At 55.2% G+C, this 16,409-nt stretch overlaps 7 protein-coding genes and 1 non-coding gene across 8 annotated transcripts; 4 read left to right on the forward strand and 4 right to left on the reverse strand.

Annotated features, from left to right (window-relative positions):
• Positions 1-3,891: 3,891 nt before the first annotated feature.
• On the reverse strand, positions 3,892-4,844 carry F5144DRAFT_620200 (uncharacterized protein). The gene is made up of 2 exons (XM_066792007.1): positions 4,345-4,844; positions 3,892-4,284 (listed from the first exon to the last, which is right to left on the reverse strand). The coding sequence occupies exons 1-2, from the start codon at positions 4,484-4,486 to the stop codon at positions 4,214-4,216; spliced, it is 213 nt and encodes a 70-aa protein (XP_066645402.1). The 5' UTR covers positions 4,487-4,844; the 3' UTR covers positions 3,892-4,213.
• Positions 4,845-5,033: 189 nt separating this feature from the next.
• F5144DRAFT_207127 (uncharacterized protein) lies at positions 5,034-6,164 on the forward strand. The gene has a single exon (XM_066782971.1). It carries the CDS (start codon positions 5,133-5,135, stop codon positions 5,895-5,897), a length of 765 nt encoding a protein of 254 aa, XP_066645403.1. The 5' UTR covers positions 5,034-5,132; the 3' UTR covers positions 5,898-6,164.
• On the forward strand, positions 5,834-7,369 carry F5144DRAFT_569689 (uncharacterized protein). Its single transcript, XM_066788716.1, has 3 exons — positions 5,834-6,204; positions 6,301-6,704; positions 6,759-7,369. The coding sequence occupies exons 1-3, from the start codon at positions 6,191-6,193 to the stop codon at positions 7,019-7,021; spliced, it is 681 nt and encodes a 226-aa protein (XP_066645404.1). The 5' UTR covers positions 5,834-6,190; the 3' UTR covers positions 7,022-7,369.
• A 322-nt stretch (positions 7,370-7,691) lies between these two features.
• On the forward strand, positions 7,692-8,533 carry F5144DRAFT_207202 (uncharacterized protein). Its single transcript, XM_066782973.1, has 2 exons — positions 7,692-8,222; positions 8,299-8,533. Exons 1-2 carry the CDS (start codon positions 7,801-7,803, stop codon positions 8,438-8,440), a joined length of 564 nt encoding a protein of 187 aa, XP_066645405.1. The 5' UTR covers positions 7,692-7,800; the 3' UTR covers positions 8,441-8,533.
• F5144DRAFT_207203 (uncharacterized protein) lies at positions 8,534-10,016 on the forward strand. The gene is made up of 5 exons (XM_066782974.1): positions 8,534-8,760; positions 8,812-9,059; positions 9,120-9,544; positions 9,621-9,736; positions 9,790-10,016. Exons 1-5 carry the CDS (start codon positions 8,626-8,628, stop codon positions 9,922-9,924), a joined length of 1,059 nt encoding a protein of 352 aa, XP_066645406.1. The 5' UTR covers positions 8,534-8,625; the 3' UTR covers positions 9,925-10,016.
• F5144DRAFT_207156 (glutathione S-transferase) lies at positions 9,716-11,073 on the reverse strand. The gene is made up of 2 exons (XM_066782972.1): positions 10,803-11,073; positions 9,716-10,732 (listed from the first exon to the last, which is right to left on the reverse strand). The coding sequence occupies exons 1-2, from the start codon at positions 10,854-10,856 to the stop codon at positions 10,109-10,111; spliced, it is 678 nt and encodes a 225-aa protein (XP_066645407.1). The 5' UTR covers positions 10,857-11,073; the 3' UTR covers positions 9,716-10,108.
• A 475-nt stretch (positions 11,074-11,548) lies between these two features.
• Positions 11,549-11,633, reverse strand: F5144DRAFT_t77. The gene has a single exon. It is a non-coding gene; the product is annotated as a tRNA-Ala (tRNA).
• Positions 11,634-12,066: 433 nt separating this feature from the next.
• Positions 12,067-16,303, reverse strand: F5144DRAFT_620201 (uncharacterized protein; the record flags this gene model as incomplete). Its single annotated transcript, XM_066792008.1, has 6 exons — positions 15,712-16,303; positions 15,625-15,651; positions 14,579-15,564; positions 12,828-14,529; positions 12,239-12,772; positions 12,067-12,171 (listed from the first exon to the last, which is right to left on the reverse strand). Exons 1-6 carry the CDS (start codon positions 16,090-16,092, stop codon positions 12,067-12,069), a joined length of 3,735 nt encoding a protein of 1,244 aa, XP_066645408.1. The 5' UTR covers positions 16,093-16,303.
• Positions 16,304-16,409: the final 106 nt, after the last annotated feature.

Below are 16,409 nucleotides of genomic sequence, written 5' to 3' on the forward strand. Positions count from 1 at the left end.
GCTATTGGGAGTCGTTTGTGTGAAAAAGGGGGTTCCCAGCCGGGTCGGCACTTACCTTGAGGTTGCCCTTCCATGAGAACGATCTCTTACAGCCCTGCAACTTGCAAATCCAACGCGCTCTTAGTTCCTTCGTCTCGTGGGTCTTCAAGTGCGCACTGATATTCGACTTTTGACAGAAGGTCATTGGGCATTGCGAGCACTTGTAAGGTTTGTCTCCGAGATGACGGCGTATGTGTGTCTTGAATCATGGATGTCAGACCAGCGAGGTTCCTGCCGAACGTACCTTGCTTGGGTTGCTATAAACTTACCCTAAGGTTAACACCTTGTGTAAAGTGAGCCCAGCAAATCGGGCAGACCTAGAGACAGTTAACAAAGCCGAACTGGTTGCACTATCATGTCTTTCTCAGAGAAGTGTGACCACACGCACATGGGGACTTTCGTCCGTGTGTACTCGGAGATGCCTATCGAGGGTCTCCTTCCGAGCACACGACCTAGAACACCCAGGCATGTGGCAATGAAAGCGCACCCGCTTCGCTCTTCCGTCGCTTTCCCCGGACACCTCCCCACTCACCGCCTCACCCCCCCGCGGTTCTTGTTCCAGTACGCCGATGATCCCACGCTTCGCATCGATGATTCTGGCAAGTCTGTCGATAGCTGTGTTGGGTTCGTACACGGGTGCCTCCGACACCTGCACGTTGGGGCAAACGCTTTCGGCGAGACTGATACAGGAAGGATGGATACAGCCGACCAAGCATCACTGTTACTGGGCGGACCGGCGTTCTCTCAGTTGGCAAACGATGAATTCCCTGGAAGCCTTCTCCTCCAGCCCGCGCGTTGGCGGAATCATGAGGTATCGGGTCTTGGAGAGAGCCATAGAGCCCGGGAGGCCCATCTTTTGGCGATGGAGCGTAATGGCTACACCCCAAGTCGACCATTGGTACCGGGTCCAAGGAAACATGAGGGGGTTCGAGACGCTCAATCTGGCTGAGCGGCGGAGGGTGGCCGTCATGCGGCATGACACCTGGAGTGATGGGTAGCGTTAGGAGTCCAGGATACGGTAGGGATTTGGAGAGCGCGATCTGCGGGCACAAGTGCGCTTGCTGGCCAGAAGCCTGAGTAGGATGGGAGGCCATGAAGGAGTCGAGGTGGTGTATCAGAGGGCAACCAACGCGGAGGCCGGCAGAGAATAGCAAGTGACGGAATGGTCTTTCAACGTGGATGGGATTCAGTCTAAGAGGAAATGGAAAGAACAATATATACTCCCGAGATGTTTGGGACTCGCCGAAATCGAGGGGCCCCTGGGGGTAAGAGCACAGTTCAGTGTATCGCCAGGGTGACTGGGTGGGCGCGGTACCCGGAAATAAAGCTTTGCAAAGAACGGCATTGATCAGGGAGAATGATGTTAGCGCGGGCAAAGAAGCTCCCTGTCTTCGCGGCTATCGATCGACGGTTATCCGGGGAGAACCCTTCCAATAGTGTTCCGTAGCAATAAGCTTGACCAGCCAAGTGTATGTTCACAAATTGTACTTGCCGCTCGTAACAGTCGGCGGGCCGTTCGTCATTCTAACCATGATTCATTGAAGTTAGCTAAAACTTTAGTACCGTTGTGCCCTCATGGCATGAGGCTCGGGTCGTTGGTGTGGGTTGCAGTTCAACAACTTGAGGCTGATGACGGGCCTTTCGGGCCAGACGTCGCCCAATTTCTTCGGGTTTGCTTTTTCGGGATTTGTTTGTGATTATGGGAGAAATCTCTTGAGATCTTGGAGACAATCTCCCTCCCCAAAACGTTAGATCGATGATCAAGATTCCCCTGGGGCGATAGGTACCTTGCACAAGCGCGGCCGCCTCCCCGATCACCCCGGACCCAATCGCCCATGTTTCAGACTTGAGCTGGGGAACTCGGCAGTAAATATCAGGAATTAGATACCCAGATCCCTCCCTCCGCCTCCCCCCCCCCCAGCAAGGACGGTACATACCTCCTTAACACAACACATGCTTTGGCCGTCTCCTCCAGCTCGTGGTAGGTCATTGGTCTGCCTATTGGGATCCTGGCTGCTGATTCGCATCATTGGTTTCGATTATTTGAGCATACGATTAATCGGAAGCAATAGTCCCAAAACCGGATCCATTCCGGCTCACCCATCGTCTTGCAGACGCGCACGCAGCCCCTGCTTCGGTCTTGCAGCTCTTGCCCCCCCCCCCCCCCCCCCCTCAGTCCGGCCATTCACCATTGGTTTTCCTGGCATCATGACCACCCAGCAAATGATCGGCGGGACTGCGCGATTCCTAAAAACGCAAGTCTATCCATCGGAGGAGGTTCCAGATCTAGCTCGAGACCTCGGGACTCTGTGCCATGCCCCCAAGGGTCGAAACATCGGGCCCACAGAACCCCAAACTTGGACGCCGCTTCGCTAGAAGCACGTCTTTGTATTCCAAACGAGGCGGCCTGCATCACCTTTGCGATGCTTGTCCCCAGTCCGCCTCCCCCTTGGCTTGCTCATGCATGGCCAGGTCCTAACGACAGGGATCACAATTTCGTGGACCTTCCAGAGTCATTAGTATCCCTGCATCTATTCGTATTGCCAAATCCTGCCAGGATGAAAATATGTACTATGCAAGGCCCAGGGTATGTTGCTGATGTTTGTAAAGAGAAAAGTGCCAACACGCCGCCGAGCAGAAATGGGCCCATGGGGCAAAATTGGCCTTGTGGGGACATGGGATCGGCCCGCTCCGGCTAGAAGTGGTTGAGTAGTCCTTATGGGATCGTGGAGCTGAAGTCAGGCTGTGGGGTCTACATGGAACCATGGGCCTCGACTCTGCCTTACAGACGCTGCCTTGACAGCCTTGCTGGCAAGTCGTCTCGCGCTAATGCATTCGATCGACGATCAGAAGCGCGTATAGTGACTGATATTTGTTCTTGTCTCGTTTCTGGGTAACGGGGCTTGGTGGCAAGCCCCCCGGGTGGTACACTGGATACGTACTTCTGAAAGCTATCGGGTACGTAGGTACCCTGGCAGCAAGAAGAAAGCGTCCATTGAGCTACCGGGGAAGTACTCCTCGATCTTGGGACAAAAGAATGTTTGCAAAAGCCGTCATCTGTCCCAAAGCAGGAGCAGAAGGAATTACGCAATGTAAACGGCATCTCTCCGCCAGTCCTTGATCAGGGTTCGACAAGATCGCCCCCCTCCCTGATAGCTGCGTCCAGGCAGCGTCCTTGTCGTCAAAAAGGGCATGCAGGTCGAGAAATGTGAGTCGCCTCGGATACCAACAATCCAACCCATGGCCTCTCCCAACGCTGCACCCCCCGGGTATGCCCGCACAAGTAACATGAGCCAGGTTTTACCCACTGTTTCCGAGTTGACGACGACTCACTAACACCTCCAAAGCATCCCGAGGTCTCCAGTTTGGACGATTTGTTTAAAACATGCGAGGAAGCCGGTGTGCAGGTTGGGATAACTGGTGAAGGGCCCAGTCGAACCATATGTGGGGGGAGAAGGTTTCGGGTGGAAGGGGGGGACGAGTCTCTTAATGTTGACGAGGCTGTTCTCCATTCGACACAACGAGGAAGGGAGCTACTCCGCACCTATTGGGAGGGACAACAGACGCCATCAAGTGCAGGAAATTGTACGTGGTGGACGGTTTTGACATGGTGGGCATGTATCAATTAGGGACAGGAGAAAAACAAGGGGTCATGCTTGCGCAGAAAACAAAACCATCCTGTGATTTCGGCAAATTGTCCAGTTCGCATACTGTATCCTTTCTCGGCTGCATACTTGACTGGCGATGCGTGATTTTGTCTTTAAAGTGCCAGATTAACTGCCAAAATACCAGCCTTGAGATCCCACGACCTGTCAGCTATTGATTGGGAGGAAACACAAGCTCTGGAAACATCTGGTCGAGGAACCAACTGGTGCCGCTCTCTGGCCAGGCGAACGTACAAATCCATGCACTACTGGCTCTCACAATTTCAAAACGTGTATGTGGTGGGGAAACTGGCGGTTCTATTCTCCTAGCTTCGAACTGGGACAGAGAAGAGAGGAGACAAGAAAAAACAGAGATGATGAAGGGAATATTGATGTCTCCGGGCGGCCCATGAATCTACCCATCTTCTCTAGCACAGACCCCCAAACCATCCGCAGTGCCACAACCTTCCAATCGCCAAAAGCATATTCCCGGTATCGTCATCGGCAAGGGCTAGCTGGAGCCGCCGGGACTAGTCGGTTCGCTGCTTGGATCGTCTGATGAGGTTTTCCCACGGAGGGTATTCCTTCGGCTTGCATTCGCCTTCGCAAAATTGTTAGAATCATGTTCACGGTGGGGTTGGCATTGGGTGGGTATCCATACCGCAAACCTCCTCTGCCCTGTACTCAAAGTCGGCGACGTTCGGTTTGCACCTCTTGTGGCTGATGGTGTAGTCTCGGCACCACTTAGAAGCGATCCACCGAAGGTGTCCGCAGGAGTACTCTCGCTGAGTGTAGTCGCACATTTTGATGGTGAGGGGAGCAAAGGTTGAGGTGATGATCAACAGTATCCGACTCTCGTCTTTTGCGGTGGCAGGTTAATGAGAAAAGGTAGGTTTGAAGGAGAAAAGTTAAGATGGGAAGATGGGGTATCCAAATGGAAAATAACGGGGGGGCTGCGTGTTCATAACAGAAAACAGAGGCCGCGAGGTTTGGGGTTGGTTTATCTCAAGTACCTACGAGATGGCGAGACCCCTGCCCCTGCCGCACGCATGTGTATCTAGGTACCGAGGAACTACCATCCTCCCCTTCATCCCGACACCAGGTTAAACTCATTGTCTCGGCTGGGGCCATCTCCAAGATCCTGTGATCGACGGTTGTTGCCGCTCGCTAGAGCACATGCACCTCTAATTGGCAAGTCAGACTTGGCTTGGATTGCAGCTTGCTCCCCCCTTCTTTGCATTTCAATTCCCATTTCAGACCCACAGGCCCATTCTTCATCGTGTCCAACCACCAAACAAATCCCTGGCAAACCATCCTCTTCCAACTCAACCGCCTTCTCTCAAGCCCACAGTCTCTTTTCGAGCCCACAGTCCTCTGACGATTTCCTTCTTCCTATCCTCCCCGCTCTCCCCCTCTCCCCCCCCAAAATAGCATTCTCAAGTTCCCCCCATGGATGATGACCACCCTGACGACAGGGCCCAGAAACTTGTCGACAAAGGATTCGAAGGTCACCCAGCGGACCATCCTGCAAAGCAAAGCGACATCACAAGGGCATGCACATTTCTCGGATATGTATTTAACGAGGACGAAGACGAGACCGACAGCCAAAAGAGACTTCTCTTCAGAAAGGTAGACTCGGCGGCTCTCCTTGCCCTCGGGGTCCTCTTTCGGCTCCGGGAGATCAGACGCTGCGCCGTGTCTACTATCAAGGCACTTTGTGCCCGGATACCGAGCTTCATCCAGTCGACTTGCTGGTATGAAGACAAAGAACTCTGGAAAGCCTCTCTCGGGGTTCCCAACAGCACCGACGCGTATTTGAGGTTCCGCAAAGGTACAACCTCGTCTTCTTGTGCCGCGCGTACTGACGATGACTCAGTTGCCGTTGATGCTTTGCAACTTTCGACTGTCCCTCGAAACCCCCCTCCGTCGGTGCCGGCAGAAGCGGAGGGTCAGCTAAGGTTGGGCCCATTCGCACCCACCCCACCGCCAGCAGTTGGAGAACGGTCCAGTACGAGCACTGGTTCCAGTTTAATCCCCGCCGTCCAGCGATTCTTGGGTGAAGTGGCGAGACTCCAGCACATAACGTGCCCTTCCTGCGGCGGAGACTTGGACGGGGGGCTGCTACTCGGACAGGACCGCTCAGCGTCAAAAAAGCGCCCTAGAGTAAACGAGGGTAGGCTTCATATTGCGATGTACCCTGAATGCCCCAGCTGACATGAACATCTCCTTCTAGATGCAGCCTCCAATGCCTCCCTTCCGGTATCGATATCGGGTTCCACCACCACCGTCCCGCGGCTTCATGAGTTAAGCGGCTCAACCCTCGGCCACAGCCCAGCAGTTTGGTCATATACCTCGGCGCTTCAAGATACAATTTCCGGCGTGTCCCTTCCGCCAACCCGGCCGCTCATAGACATTCCATCCGGCCAATCTGAATACCACTTGTCGTTAAGCAATCACGGGGGACCACAGCGGAAAAGACGGAACCTTGTAGAAGGCGGGCAACGAGAATGGAGTTCTATGAGTATGTCTTTTGCTAACACGGATTCCGCCTTCCAAATCGATGGAATGTGCTACAATAGATGTCCCCTCTTGCTGACCACCGCTTTTGATCCATCAGAGCCTCTCCAAGCGCCTCCCGCCGACCATGCCGTTACGCCGCACTCTATCAGCCTAGGCTTGAACATCTCACATCACAACCTCTTAGCACCGAGGGTGAACTCTCGCATCTTGTCCCAGCCATCCCGCGTAGATCGCAATGGCCTAACGCAAATGAAGCCTTTTCAAGCCAGCCCAGCGCGTCCCGCGCTGACGATGAGCGTATCCTCATTGGGGTGATGCGCATGTTCAGCGTGGGCATGTACGAGCCCACGGTCTTAACTGAGGTATTCCGTGCCGCTCCGGGCCCCATCTTGTTTGTGCTGCGGCACCCGGGGAATTACTATGAAACAGATCCGATTCCCGGCTTGAATGTTTGCGTTGCGATACGAGAGAGATCCAAAGAGATTTTCCCCGTTGACAAGCGTATGCCCATCTTCCCACCCAAACCTGATGCCCCAGGGCTGACCTTTTGTGCAGCAAACATTTTGGAAATTCAACCTTCCTTGATCTTAAACGAACTCGAAAAGATGAACGGCCTAGTCGTTTTGACTATGCGCCGGCTGGGGAGGAGGATTGATGTCACTGTTGTTGGGGATTTCGAGTTCCGGTGGCAAGGGGTACCGGGGGGAGAGCTCAAGATCCTAACGCTGTATCACTTTCTCTCCGAAATACACCGTCCGCCGTCGCTTCCCGGGCCTTGGACTCCTCAAATGGAAGTTCTGGATTCGACCCATTTTTAGAAAAGCACCTTATGTTCGCGCGGAGTGGAACGGATGTGTACGGAGACTGTCTTCGTCACGCTCATGACGTCGTTAGTCCTCCGTTATTCCAATCCCTTGTGGAATTAGCTCTCAGTATAGTCAAGACAAACCTTGGTTCTTGAAATATTAAGATGTTAAGCACGAACGGGGAGAAAACAGGCGTAATCCTACATCGTTTCCTTGGGTACTACTCACGTTGGACAAGACTGAGTTGTACATGAACATAGAACTCCATATACGGGCAGGAAATCACAGGGCGTGAATGGGAACGGCTTCCGAAAACTCAAGGGTGTTGAAGGAGGTAAAGAGGGGGTGAACAAGTACAGGGGCTCCGGTAATAGGGGGTATGTTGAAGGTGAGGAATTATAACAGGGTAGAAAATTGGGTTGGCTTTCAAGTATTAGAAGCATAAGAACAAAAACTACCTACCTATTGACGGAAAGTGTCCTATACGACGCATCGATCCTTTTTTGCTTTGTCAAGCCCCCAAGCCAACAGAAAAGGCATATGAAGAGCCCTTATGCGGGCTCTGAAGCTAAAAGCCTGCAGTCTGCCTCCCGCTTCGCCTTGCAGGGCGGTGGCGTCGATGTAACCAGTCCCAGCTCATCGTTTCAGAGCATCTGTTTAGTGTGTGCCCCAGCCTCCGTTGGGCGCCACACAGTTGGGCACCAGATAACACGAACTCTTCCTAACAACTAACAATCGACTCCAGTTCCTATCAACTTCCATCTAAGAGCGCGGCGTCTCTGGACATCATTATGTCCTTTGGCTTTTCGGTCGGGGATTTTCTAGCAGCGATTGAACTTGTCCACGATCTTGCGGTCGCTCTGAGCGATGGCCGTGGATCAAGTGTCAAGTTCCAGGGCTTGATCCAAGAGCTCTATTCCATCGAACGAGTCATGATCGAAATTAAAAACCTCCAAGTGCCAAAAGAGTTGGAACAGAGGCTCTGGATGATTCAGCAAGCGACATCTCACTGCCAAACGATCATCAGCAATTTCCTTCGAAGAAACGACAGCTATATGCGGTGCCTTCGTGAAGGAGGTTCGAAAGCCTGGTGGAAAGATGCATATTACAAGATCAAATGGGCTGTCTACAAAGTAAAGGACGTGGATGAGCTGAGAGCCTCTCTTCGTGGACACGCGACAGCGATGGGCTTCATGTTTCAACTACTGCAGATGTAAGTTGTCTTTCCTCCCAAAGATCGTAAGGGATTAGGATTCTTTATATGGGGCATTACTAATAGACGGGAAAAGTGAATCCAGGGAAGTCACAATAACGCAAATAGAAAGTCAGGTTCAATCCCAGGCATCATCAGCCCGGTCGTCTCTCAAGCAGCTTGTCTTGAGTCTCCAGAACAACTTGATACAGGAGATCACCAAAGCAACGTCGGAGTAGGGATCTCAACACGCCTCTCCTCCCTAACCATGTATTTACTGACAAATCATACTGTAGGGTAACCACAAACCAAACGCAAGGCAACTCGGACTTGCGGTTGCTTATGGTTCAAATGCTGTAAGACGTCGGGAGAAAAGGAAAGGTTTATTCTATGACATTGACAACATACTCACAGCCAGGCGACGATGGAGATCCACCAGATGATGTCCCAAGCGCAGACCGAGATCCCAGGGCAGGTGCTTCGGCAACAACCCGTCTACCTGGAAGACGCCCGTGGCGTTTTGGCTCCCTTTCACCTCGAATTTGTCACCAGTGCCCAGGTCAGCTCTACCATTGCGTTCTCGAGTGAGGACATCGCTAATAAAGCCTAGATTCTGATTCACGCGCTGAAAGAACGGTATAGCGAGGACGGCGCCCGGAAGGTTGACCAGGGCAAATTTGCCATCACAGACGCGAAAACGTCTCGCGACATAGACCTCAGGCGTGAGTGGAAACTGTGCTTCCGACCGGGCCAGCGCGTCAACATGAGCTTGTTCTTTGAGGGCATATTCGGCAAAACGACTACTTGCCCGAGCTGTCACGCGGAATGCGCGGGGGATCAGGATAGGGAGATTGAGTGGTAAGTCTGATATCCAGTCGTCCGGGAAGCACTCCTATTGTTGACCCTGAACTGGCAAAGTGGAAACTGCGCCATGATATTCCGGAGGATCGAGATTATCCAGCCCCAAAACGATAGCCCATCAAACCGCGATGACCAGACTCGCAACGGCAGTTCGAATATATCGGAGCGATCCGAAGACACCAGGCATGATCCGGCTCAAGTGTCCCATGTCACTGATTCTCCATCAGAAGACGAAGAGCCCTTGGATGGGGCGATATCCGAGTATAAACGGGTCAGACTGCTAGATTATGGTAGAGTTCGCTGGGACCCTTCAACATGTGCTCAGGAATTACGCATCAGCAAAACAGGATTAGGGGTAACCTTTCCCGGTCCTCGAACGTCCGCCGACCATACCACGCTTGCGTTCGTTAAGACAACGCCCTGGCCAGAAGAGAACAGAGTATACTCTCCGAGGCACTTTAACTTGAACGGCGAACAATTTTGTGAGTTTATGGCTTCGCGTGAGAATCTGGGCTACCTAAGGTAGTCAAGTAGGTAGGCTTACTAATAATATTCCAGTTGAGTTTGAAATCAGCCAAAACCACCCGTCTTCTCTATTCCCTATGGTCGGATTGAGGGACGGGGCAGGCGTGGTGGCAAGCTTCGGTGCTAGACCCTTTTCGATGATAACAGAGGTGAGGCCCCCGAGGTCGGTTATTCTCTTCCTCGGTATGCTGACCTTAGTAAGGTCAAACTTTGGGTTTGCTGCAATTGCAAGTGGACATCTTCCTGGCGGTCCACTAACATATGTATTAATTGCCATCACGGGTTTGGTCACGGACATTGCACGATAGAGAAACATGGCGTACCGGCATATAGGTAGGCACAGCGTGTTTGGTTTTGCATAAGGTTAGGTGCCTGTCAAGGAAAAGCAAACGAACGTGGTGAACTAGCGTCGTGGTAAGCGGCAATGCTAGCGTAGGAAGTCCCAGAATACAACTTCCAACAGGTCAACCATTCGCTTTTCAACTCCCGATATAATGATAACGCAAAGTGTACCCAGCCCCTTATTGCGCCTTGACCCGCGTCTCGCACAGCTGCAGATCGCCAAAAGCCCCCTTCATCTCAGGCACCTCCATCACCCGCTTCACATACGCCTCCACACCCGGCAGGTTCTTCCGCATCTCCTTATCAATGAAGAACCTCCCCGCCACCTGCAACACACCCACCACCATGATATCCGCCAACGTCAGCTGGCCACCCACCAGAAACTGCCTCCCATCCTTCAGCTCCGCCTCCACCCGGCCCAGGGCACGCTCCAGCGCAGCCAGGTGCTGGTTGCAGCGCTTCTCGTCGTAGGGGTACTGCTCGAGCTTGGCAACAAGCATGAGCACGGGCGGGAGGGCGTTGGCGGCGAGCTCCTGCTCGGCGAAGCACGACCACTGCTCGATCAGCGCGCGCGTCTTGACGTCCTCGCCCACCAGCTGGCCCGCCTTGGGCCCGCTCTCGGCCACGAACCGCGCGATGGCATGCCCCTCCGTTAGGTGGAGGCTGCCGTCGCTCGTCTCGAAGGCGGGCACCTTGCCGAGCGGGAACTTGGTTAGGAATTCAGGGGTGCGGTTGGTCACGCCCATTTGGAAGTCCGGGACGATTTCGACGGTCAGGCCGTTGATGGCGGCGATGGCTTGGGCCTGGGGAGGAGGGTGAGCAAGTGGCGAGTTGGTTGGAGGGGTGGAAGGAAGGGGTGGAGATGGAACTTACCCGCTGGACACGGTAGTTGTCCGCGTAAGTGTAGAACCTGCCGAAGGGAGCCATGGTGACGGATAAATGTGGATTTAGTTGGTTGAGTGGTTTGAAGAGAGTTGCGGGCTGGATTGCGTGCTCTTAAGAGGAAATGACAACAGCAGAATGTATTGAGGCGACTTGAATACACCAAGTAGAAGGGCATAGAACCGGGTGGCAACCCCCCTTTTAAGTCACGGTTGCCCCTCGGAACTTGTCCCCCAACGCTACTACCACTTGGCAACCTCACCATCCTCTCATCAGCGAGCTCCATCCCACCCACGTAAAATCTGATCGAACCCAGACTCCACCCGGTGCCACGGTACAGTCGTCACTCGTGCGTAGCTCGGCACTCACGGCCAGTACCGTGCACCGTGATTCATGACCAATCCATGTTTCACCAAGCTGCCCTTAACCGCGAAACACTTTGTGTGCGGGTATATCTCCGCTCCGCAACTAGCTCTCCACTAGTGGCGGGAAGGTCTCACGGCTCCAGTGGGGAGAAATAAATTGCCGTCGGTGTGGACCGTGAGCGACACGATGCTTGGTAACGACGGGACAAACAGTGAGCCGCCTGACAAATCAAGAACCCGCAACACACACCCCTTGACCATGGCGGTGAGGGAAAAAGCAGAGCCGCACAACGCGCCAAAAGTGGCCCCGAAAAAAAAGGCAAAAAAGGCAAAAGGAGAACCGGACACATTCTGGTGTTCCTGATCTTGCATTGGACGAGCTGGGAATCGAACCCAGGACCTTTCGCATACAGTGAAGCATGCTAAGCGAACGCTCTACCAACTGAGCCACACGCCCTTGATGATGTTGTTGAGATTCGAGGTCCGGGGGGACGCGTCTTGACGCGCCGCCGCTGTGCTCGGCAAGGGGGTCCCAACTGGCAGGAGACCACCAGTGTTAGCAATATACACACACACAACAACGTCCACCCACCACCAGAACCGTATTTACACATCCCTCCCAAATATGCCAATTACCCATCCCCATTACCCCCCAAAGGCCCCAAACTACCACCGCCCCTCCTCCCTCTCCCTATCCCCACAAACCGGACACCCGCCCGCAACCCGATCCCTCAACAACCTCGCATGCGTGACCTTCGCCGCAATCAGATGCGCCGCCGACGCCCTCTGCTCGGCGCCACCGCCACCACCACCACCCAACCCCCCATCCACCCCCTTCCCCTTCCCCTTGCCCTCCCCCCCCTTCTGATCCAACGCCTCAAGCAAATGCGTCAGGTGAAAGACATGCCCACACGCAAACCCCACCAGCGTCTCCACCTCCCACTCGCCAAACGCCTTCCCGCACCCGGCGCAGTGGCCCGGCGTGCATTTGCGAGCTTTTCTTGCTGTTGTGTGGTCCGGCGCGCCGTGGGCGGGGGTCCCGTCGTTGGGGTGGTGATGAACGTGGCCGTTTTGGGCGTCGGCGGGTGCCTCGGCGGTATGTGCTGGTGGTGGTGGGGGTTGTTGTGGCGCGTCTTTCTCCTTCGACGCCGGGTAGTGCGTGATCTCGAAGCGCACGCCTCTCCGCTGGCCCATGCGCAAGCGTCCCTGCGCGGCGGCCACCTCGCTCCGCAGCACGCGGGCCACGCCCTCGCAGATGCTGAACTGGATCTCGTGCTCCTTCATGATGTGCTTGAGCCCCTCGCGGAGGCCCTCGATCTCGAGCCCCTCGGGGATGCGGCGCACGAGCGTGATGGGGTTGATGGCGGTGCCGACCTCTTCCAGGAGGGCGCGGATGAAGCGCGGCTTGTCCATGCTGTAGGTTAAGAGGTCCTCCCAGAGGTCCGGGTCGTCCTGCTCCTTGGCGAAGGCGATGGCCCGGCTGACGTCGGCGAGCCGGTCGATGATGAGGTAGAGCGCGCGTTTGGTCTCGCCGGTTTTGGAGTACAGGTAGACCAGCTCGGGGATGTAGTTGTGCGTCTCACATTCTTGGGCGGCCTGGGAGGACAAGTCAGAGGGGGAAGTTACAGATTGGGGAGGGGGGAGGATGTACCTTCTCAAATGCGTATGCGGTCGAGGTCTTCAGAAAGTCCATTAGTAGGGATTGGTCGTGCGCGGCGAAAAGGTGCACGGCAAGGTCGGCGAATTGGTCAACTAGAGACTTGCTGTCGGTTACGAGACGCGCGCGGGACTCGTCCGAGTGCTCGTGGATGCCCTCTCCCCGCCACAAACCGCGGAGGTAGAAGAAGGTGTACAGGTCCAACTTCTTCGCCAGCAGTTGGTTGATGACGACCTCGGGCTTCACTAATCCGTGTTGTGCCTCGTCGACCAGTAAAGTGACCGCCTCAGCTGTGGCATCCTCAAGCTCAGCCTGGCTCATTTTGCCAGCTTGACCTTGGGGCACACGCAAGCCAATGAAGCTCGGTATGTCATCAGCCACCGCGTCAGCAAGGTGGCCCTCCTTGATCAACCGCATGGCTGAGTCTGCGTCTTGGAGTTTGATGTGGCACCTGAGAGCCTCCCGGTTTCTGCCGTTTGCCTCGTGCAGCTTGGCAAGACTCTCCATGACGATTCGCCAGTCACGGCCAACTTCACCATCTTCAACGCTGTCCTCCCGCACATCCCGGTACTTGAGCTGATCCTCCAGCGCGGTCGTGATGGTACCCACATCGTACAAGTCTGGAGCCCATCGATCCAACAACCCGCGGAACTTGGGTTTGTTTGCTTGGAGGTAGTGCCCTAGCATGACCTCGTACAAGGTTCCCGGCATGGGCGGTCGCGTCCGCTCCGGGGGTATGTAGTTCACAATATCATCAAACTTGTTCGCGCCAGCAAACGTCCACACCCACTTCTCCCATCGATCAGGCGTGCCGAGGACCTTGCCACATATTTGCCCTGCCCTTGACCAGTCCCCAGTCTCAATGACGTCTTGTATCCATAGCTCCCCGATCCGCCGCTTCTCCTTTTCGGCCGACGAGTAGAAGGACCGCATGCCTTCAGCAACCGATGCCGTGTCGTCATAAAAGTCATCTGTGCTTTGCGTGTTCTGGGGGGTGGTTGGGCTAAGCTCGGAAACCCCGGACATGACCTCAGGATGCCGGTCCACCAGCTCCCATGCCTGTTGGTACTGGTTGTGGTCCAAAAGCCACGCCAGGTGATCGCTCAAATCTCGCCGCGTCGCAAGAATGCAGTCATACGGACTGTGGATGAAGATCTTGACGCCTGGCTTGATGAGATGTGGGTGCACAGAGGTGCGGCCGGCCCGGGTCCCCGAGGCAGGCACATTGGCTCCGGAGGCTCCGTCGCTATTCTTGCTCATGACACTGGCCGCGGAGCTAAAGAGCGCCATGGGGTTCAGCGCAGCGTTCAGCACGTCCGTCCCAAGTCCTGCGAGCGTCTCCAAAGCACCCCGGGACGACACGGCCGCCGCCGCATTTTGCGCGGGAAGGATGCCGAGGTGGTAGTCGTTGGATGATAGCCTCTCAAAACGGCTGATGGTGAGCCCATCCTTGTCCACTTCCGCCTGGGACGAGAGATCGATGAGGCGTAACTCTGGGGGTTGGTTGTTTTGCCTCCGCGGGATGCCGCCCGAAGGCCTACTTTCGGTAGAAGTTTCCGATAGCGAGCGACCATGGCCCTGTGAGTGCTGGCCGCCTTCCTCTTCCTCCTCTTGGTCTGGTAAACAGTAAGCAAGAACTAACAACAGGTTCTGGGTATATAACGAAATTCCAGAAATAATGCAATCCATGCGAAGTCTAGAAAGTCAGCAGACACCCGGATGCCGAGGTACCGGGACGAACTTACATCTTTACAATCTCCGCCCGCCCAGCGGACCTCTCTCCGGCATTCTTCCCTGTACCGATGGCGCCAGGATGGACATGAATGATCCAAATGGTGCCACCCCACCCCACAAGCAACCGCTCAATCTTCTTGGTGTTCTTGAGTTGCTGTTGCTTTAGGCTCTCGGCTGCGGGTGACAAGGCAACCTCGTTGTGGTCCGAACTAATCTCGTCAGGCTCAACCGCCTGCTCGTCAACCCACTCAACCCTGCCCTTCCACACGCTGGCCATCGTCTCCCACTCTTCCGTCTGGGGCCTATCAATGTGTCCGATACGTTTCCAGGCATCCTCGGCGTCGGCATGGTCCAGGTGGAGCTTCGTGCGCATAATCTTGATACCATGCTCATTCAACCAAACCACGTATCGCCCAGACAAAGACCATTTGATTATGTTGATGGTGCCTTCACCCGAATGTAGCACTGTGTCCTTGCCGCTGCCGGCCCCGACCATGCCGCCGAGCCAACCAGCGGCCTGCGCGGTCGCGCCCGCTGTCATAGCCGTTGATCTTCCCGTCGGCGCGCCGACAGTCAGAATGAGCTGACCGGAAAGCCCACCAGACAAGTACGTCCTATCGCTCTTGTACTCGGGCGAAAGCGCGACTGCCTGCACAGGGCGGGCAAAGTTCCGCAGCTGCACATCCTTGGGATCCACCAAGGACTGCACGCAAATGTTGCCATCCAGAGAGGATGTTGCAATGTAAATGTTGTTGGATGGAGTATTTAGCACCGTTGGAGACTCCTTCATCCTCCGAGCGGCGGCGGCTGGGGAGGCATGGCTCTCGTTCGTTGCGGTCGCTGGTCGTAGAGGACTGTTTGGGACAGACCTAAGAACGCTGTCTATCTTGATACTCGGGAGCGGAGGAGGGAATGGGGAAATCGAAACGGCGGTAACCGAGGCGGAGTGGGCGTGGTAGACGCGCAAAGACTGGAACGCCGGCAATTGAACTACGTGCTGCGACAGGGAGAGAAGTCAGCAAGACATGCGACACAAGAATGGGCTCGCAAGACTGACGATGTTTCCGTTGTGAGTCCCGACGATCTATGCACAGAGTCAACGGCTACAACGGTCGGCACTAATCGGGGGCTGGGGAATCCAAACCATCTTGTCTCCGGCCACAAGAAATGCGCTTGTAGCATCGCCGTTCCGATAAACCGGTCCGAGGTGTTGCGTGAGGCGCGCATACTTGAGCTTCGGCTCATCATCGTCTTCCTCGTCCTCGTCGTCCTCGTCATTGTCGTCGCCATCGTTGTCGCCCTCCTCCTCGTCGCTTTCATCTTCATCCCCACTCGACTGTGCTCCAGACGCCCCGGTGCCATCTTCGGTCCCTGTGCTGGCGCCAGATGAAGCTCGGACACGGGCGGAACCCTCTACTCCTACGGCGCCGGTGCCATGATCGGGTACGGATTCGTGACTCGACTTTGGTTCTATCGTCTTATCGTGTGTATCATTGTCGCCGGGCTGTGGCGAGCTTTCGGTCATGTTGATTCGGGCAATGGAAGTATCTTCATGGCGTTTTAGCGTCGCGGTCGAGCGAAGACGGTGTGTGAATGCAGGGGTCGAAGAGTGAGTTGACCGTTGTGTTGTTGCGACCTCGGGAGCTTCCACCTCATTCCAGGGTTGGGCGTGAGGCTAAGCGCTACGTCAGAGCTCAGACGACCCCAAAGCTGCCTAGCACCCAACTGCTGCCCCAACTGCTGCAGGGGCCCGATGAGCTCTGGCCAATTGGAGCTTGCCCCTCATTCAGTGGGGTATCAGCCTTGCCAGACCGTCGCGCCCCAAACGCGCCTGCCACCGTC

Source organism: Chaetomium tenue, assembly GCF_020726465.1.
Source record: "Chaetomium tenue strain MPI-SDFR-AT-0079 chromosome Unknown F5144scaffold_3, whole genome shotgun sequence".
Classification (NCBI taxonomy): domain Eukaryota; kingdom Fungi; phylum Ascomycota; class Sordariomycetes; order Sordariales; family Chaetomiaceae; genus Chaetomium; species Chaetomium tenue.

What these genes read in the sequence shown, in the direction of transcription:
- F5144DRAFT_207156 (XM_066782972.1), bottom strand. Translation starts at nt 10,856, where the DNA reads ATGGCTCCCTTCGGCAGGTTCTACACTTACGCGGACAACTACCGTGTC. An exon ending in ACAACTACCGTGTCCAGCGG is followed by an intron (nt 10,733 to 10,802) that starts GTAAGTTCCATC and finishes CCTCCTCCCCAG; the next exon opens with GCCCAAGCCATCGCCGCCAT.
- F5144DRAFT_569689 (XM_066788716.1), top strand. An exon ending in GATTTTCCCCGTTGACAAGC is followed by an intron (nt 6,705 to 6,758) that starts GTATGCCCATCT and finishes CCTTTTGTGCAG; the next exon opens with CAAACATTTTGGAAATTCAA.
- F5144DRAFT_207202 (XM_066782973.1), top strand. Translation starts at nt 7,801, where the DNA reads ATGTCCTTTGGCTTTTCGGTCGGGGATTTTCTAGCAGCGATTGAACTT. An exon ending in ATGTTTCAACTACTGCAGAT is followed by an intron (nt 8,223 to 8,298) that starts GTAAGTTGTCTT and finishes AGACGGGAAAAG; the next exon opens with TGAATCCAGGGAAGTCACAA.
- F5144DRAFT_207203 (XM_066782974.1), top strand. Translation starts at nt 8,626, where the DNA reads ATGGAGATCCACCAGATGATGTCCCAAGCGCAGACCGAGATCCCAGGG. An exon ending in CAGGATAGGGAGATTGAGTG is followed by an intron (nt 9,060 to 9,119) that starts GTAAGTCTGATA and finishes GAACTGGCAAAG; the next exon opens with TGGAAACTGCGCCATGATAT. An exon ending in CTTGAACGGCGAACAATTTT is followed by an intron (nt 9,545 to 9,620) that starts GTGAGTTTATGG and finishes ATAATATTCCAG; the next exon opens with TTGAGTTTGAAATCAGCCAA.
- F5144DRAFT_620200 (XM_066792007.1), bottom strand. Translation starts at nt 4,486, where the DNA reads ATGTGCGACTACACTCAGCGAGAGTACTCCTGCGGACACCTTCGGTGG. An exon ending in CAGGGCAGAGGAGGTTTGCG is followed by an intron (nt 4,285 to 4,344) that starts GTATGGATACCC and finishes AATTTTGCGAAG; the next exon opens with GCGAATGCAAGCCGAAGGAA.
- F5144DRAFT_207127 (XM_066782971.1), top strand. Translation starts at nt 5,133, where the DNA reads ATGGATGATGACCACCCTGACGACAGGGCCCAGAAACTTGTCGACAAA.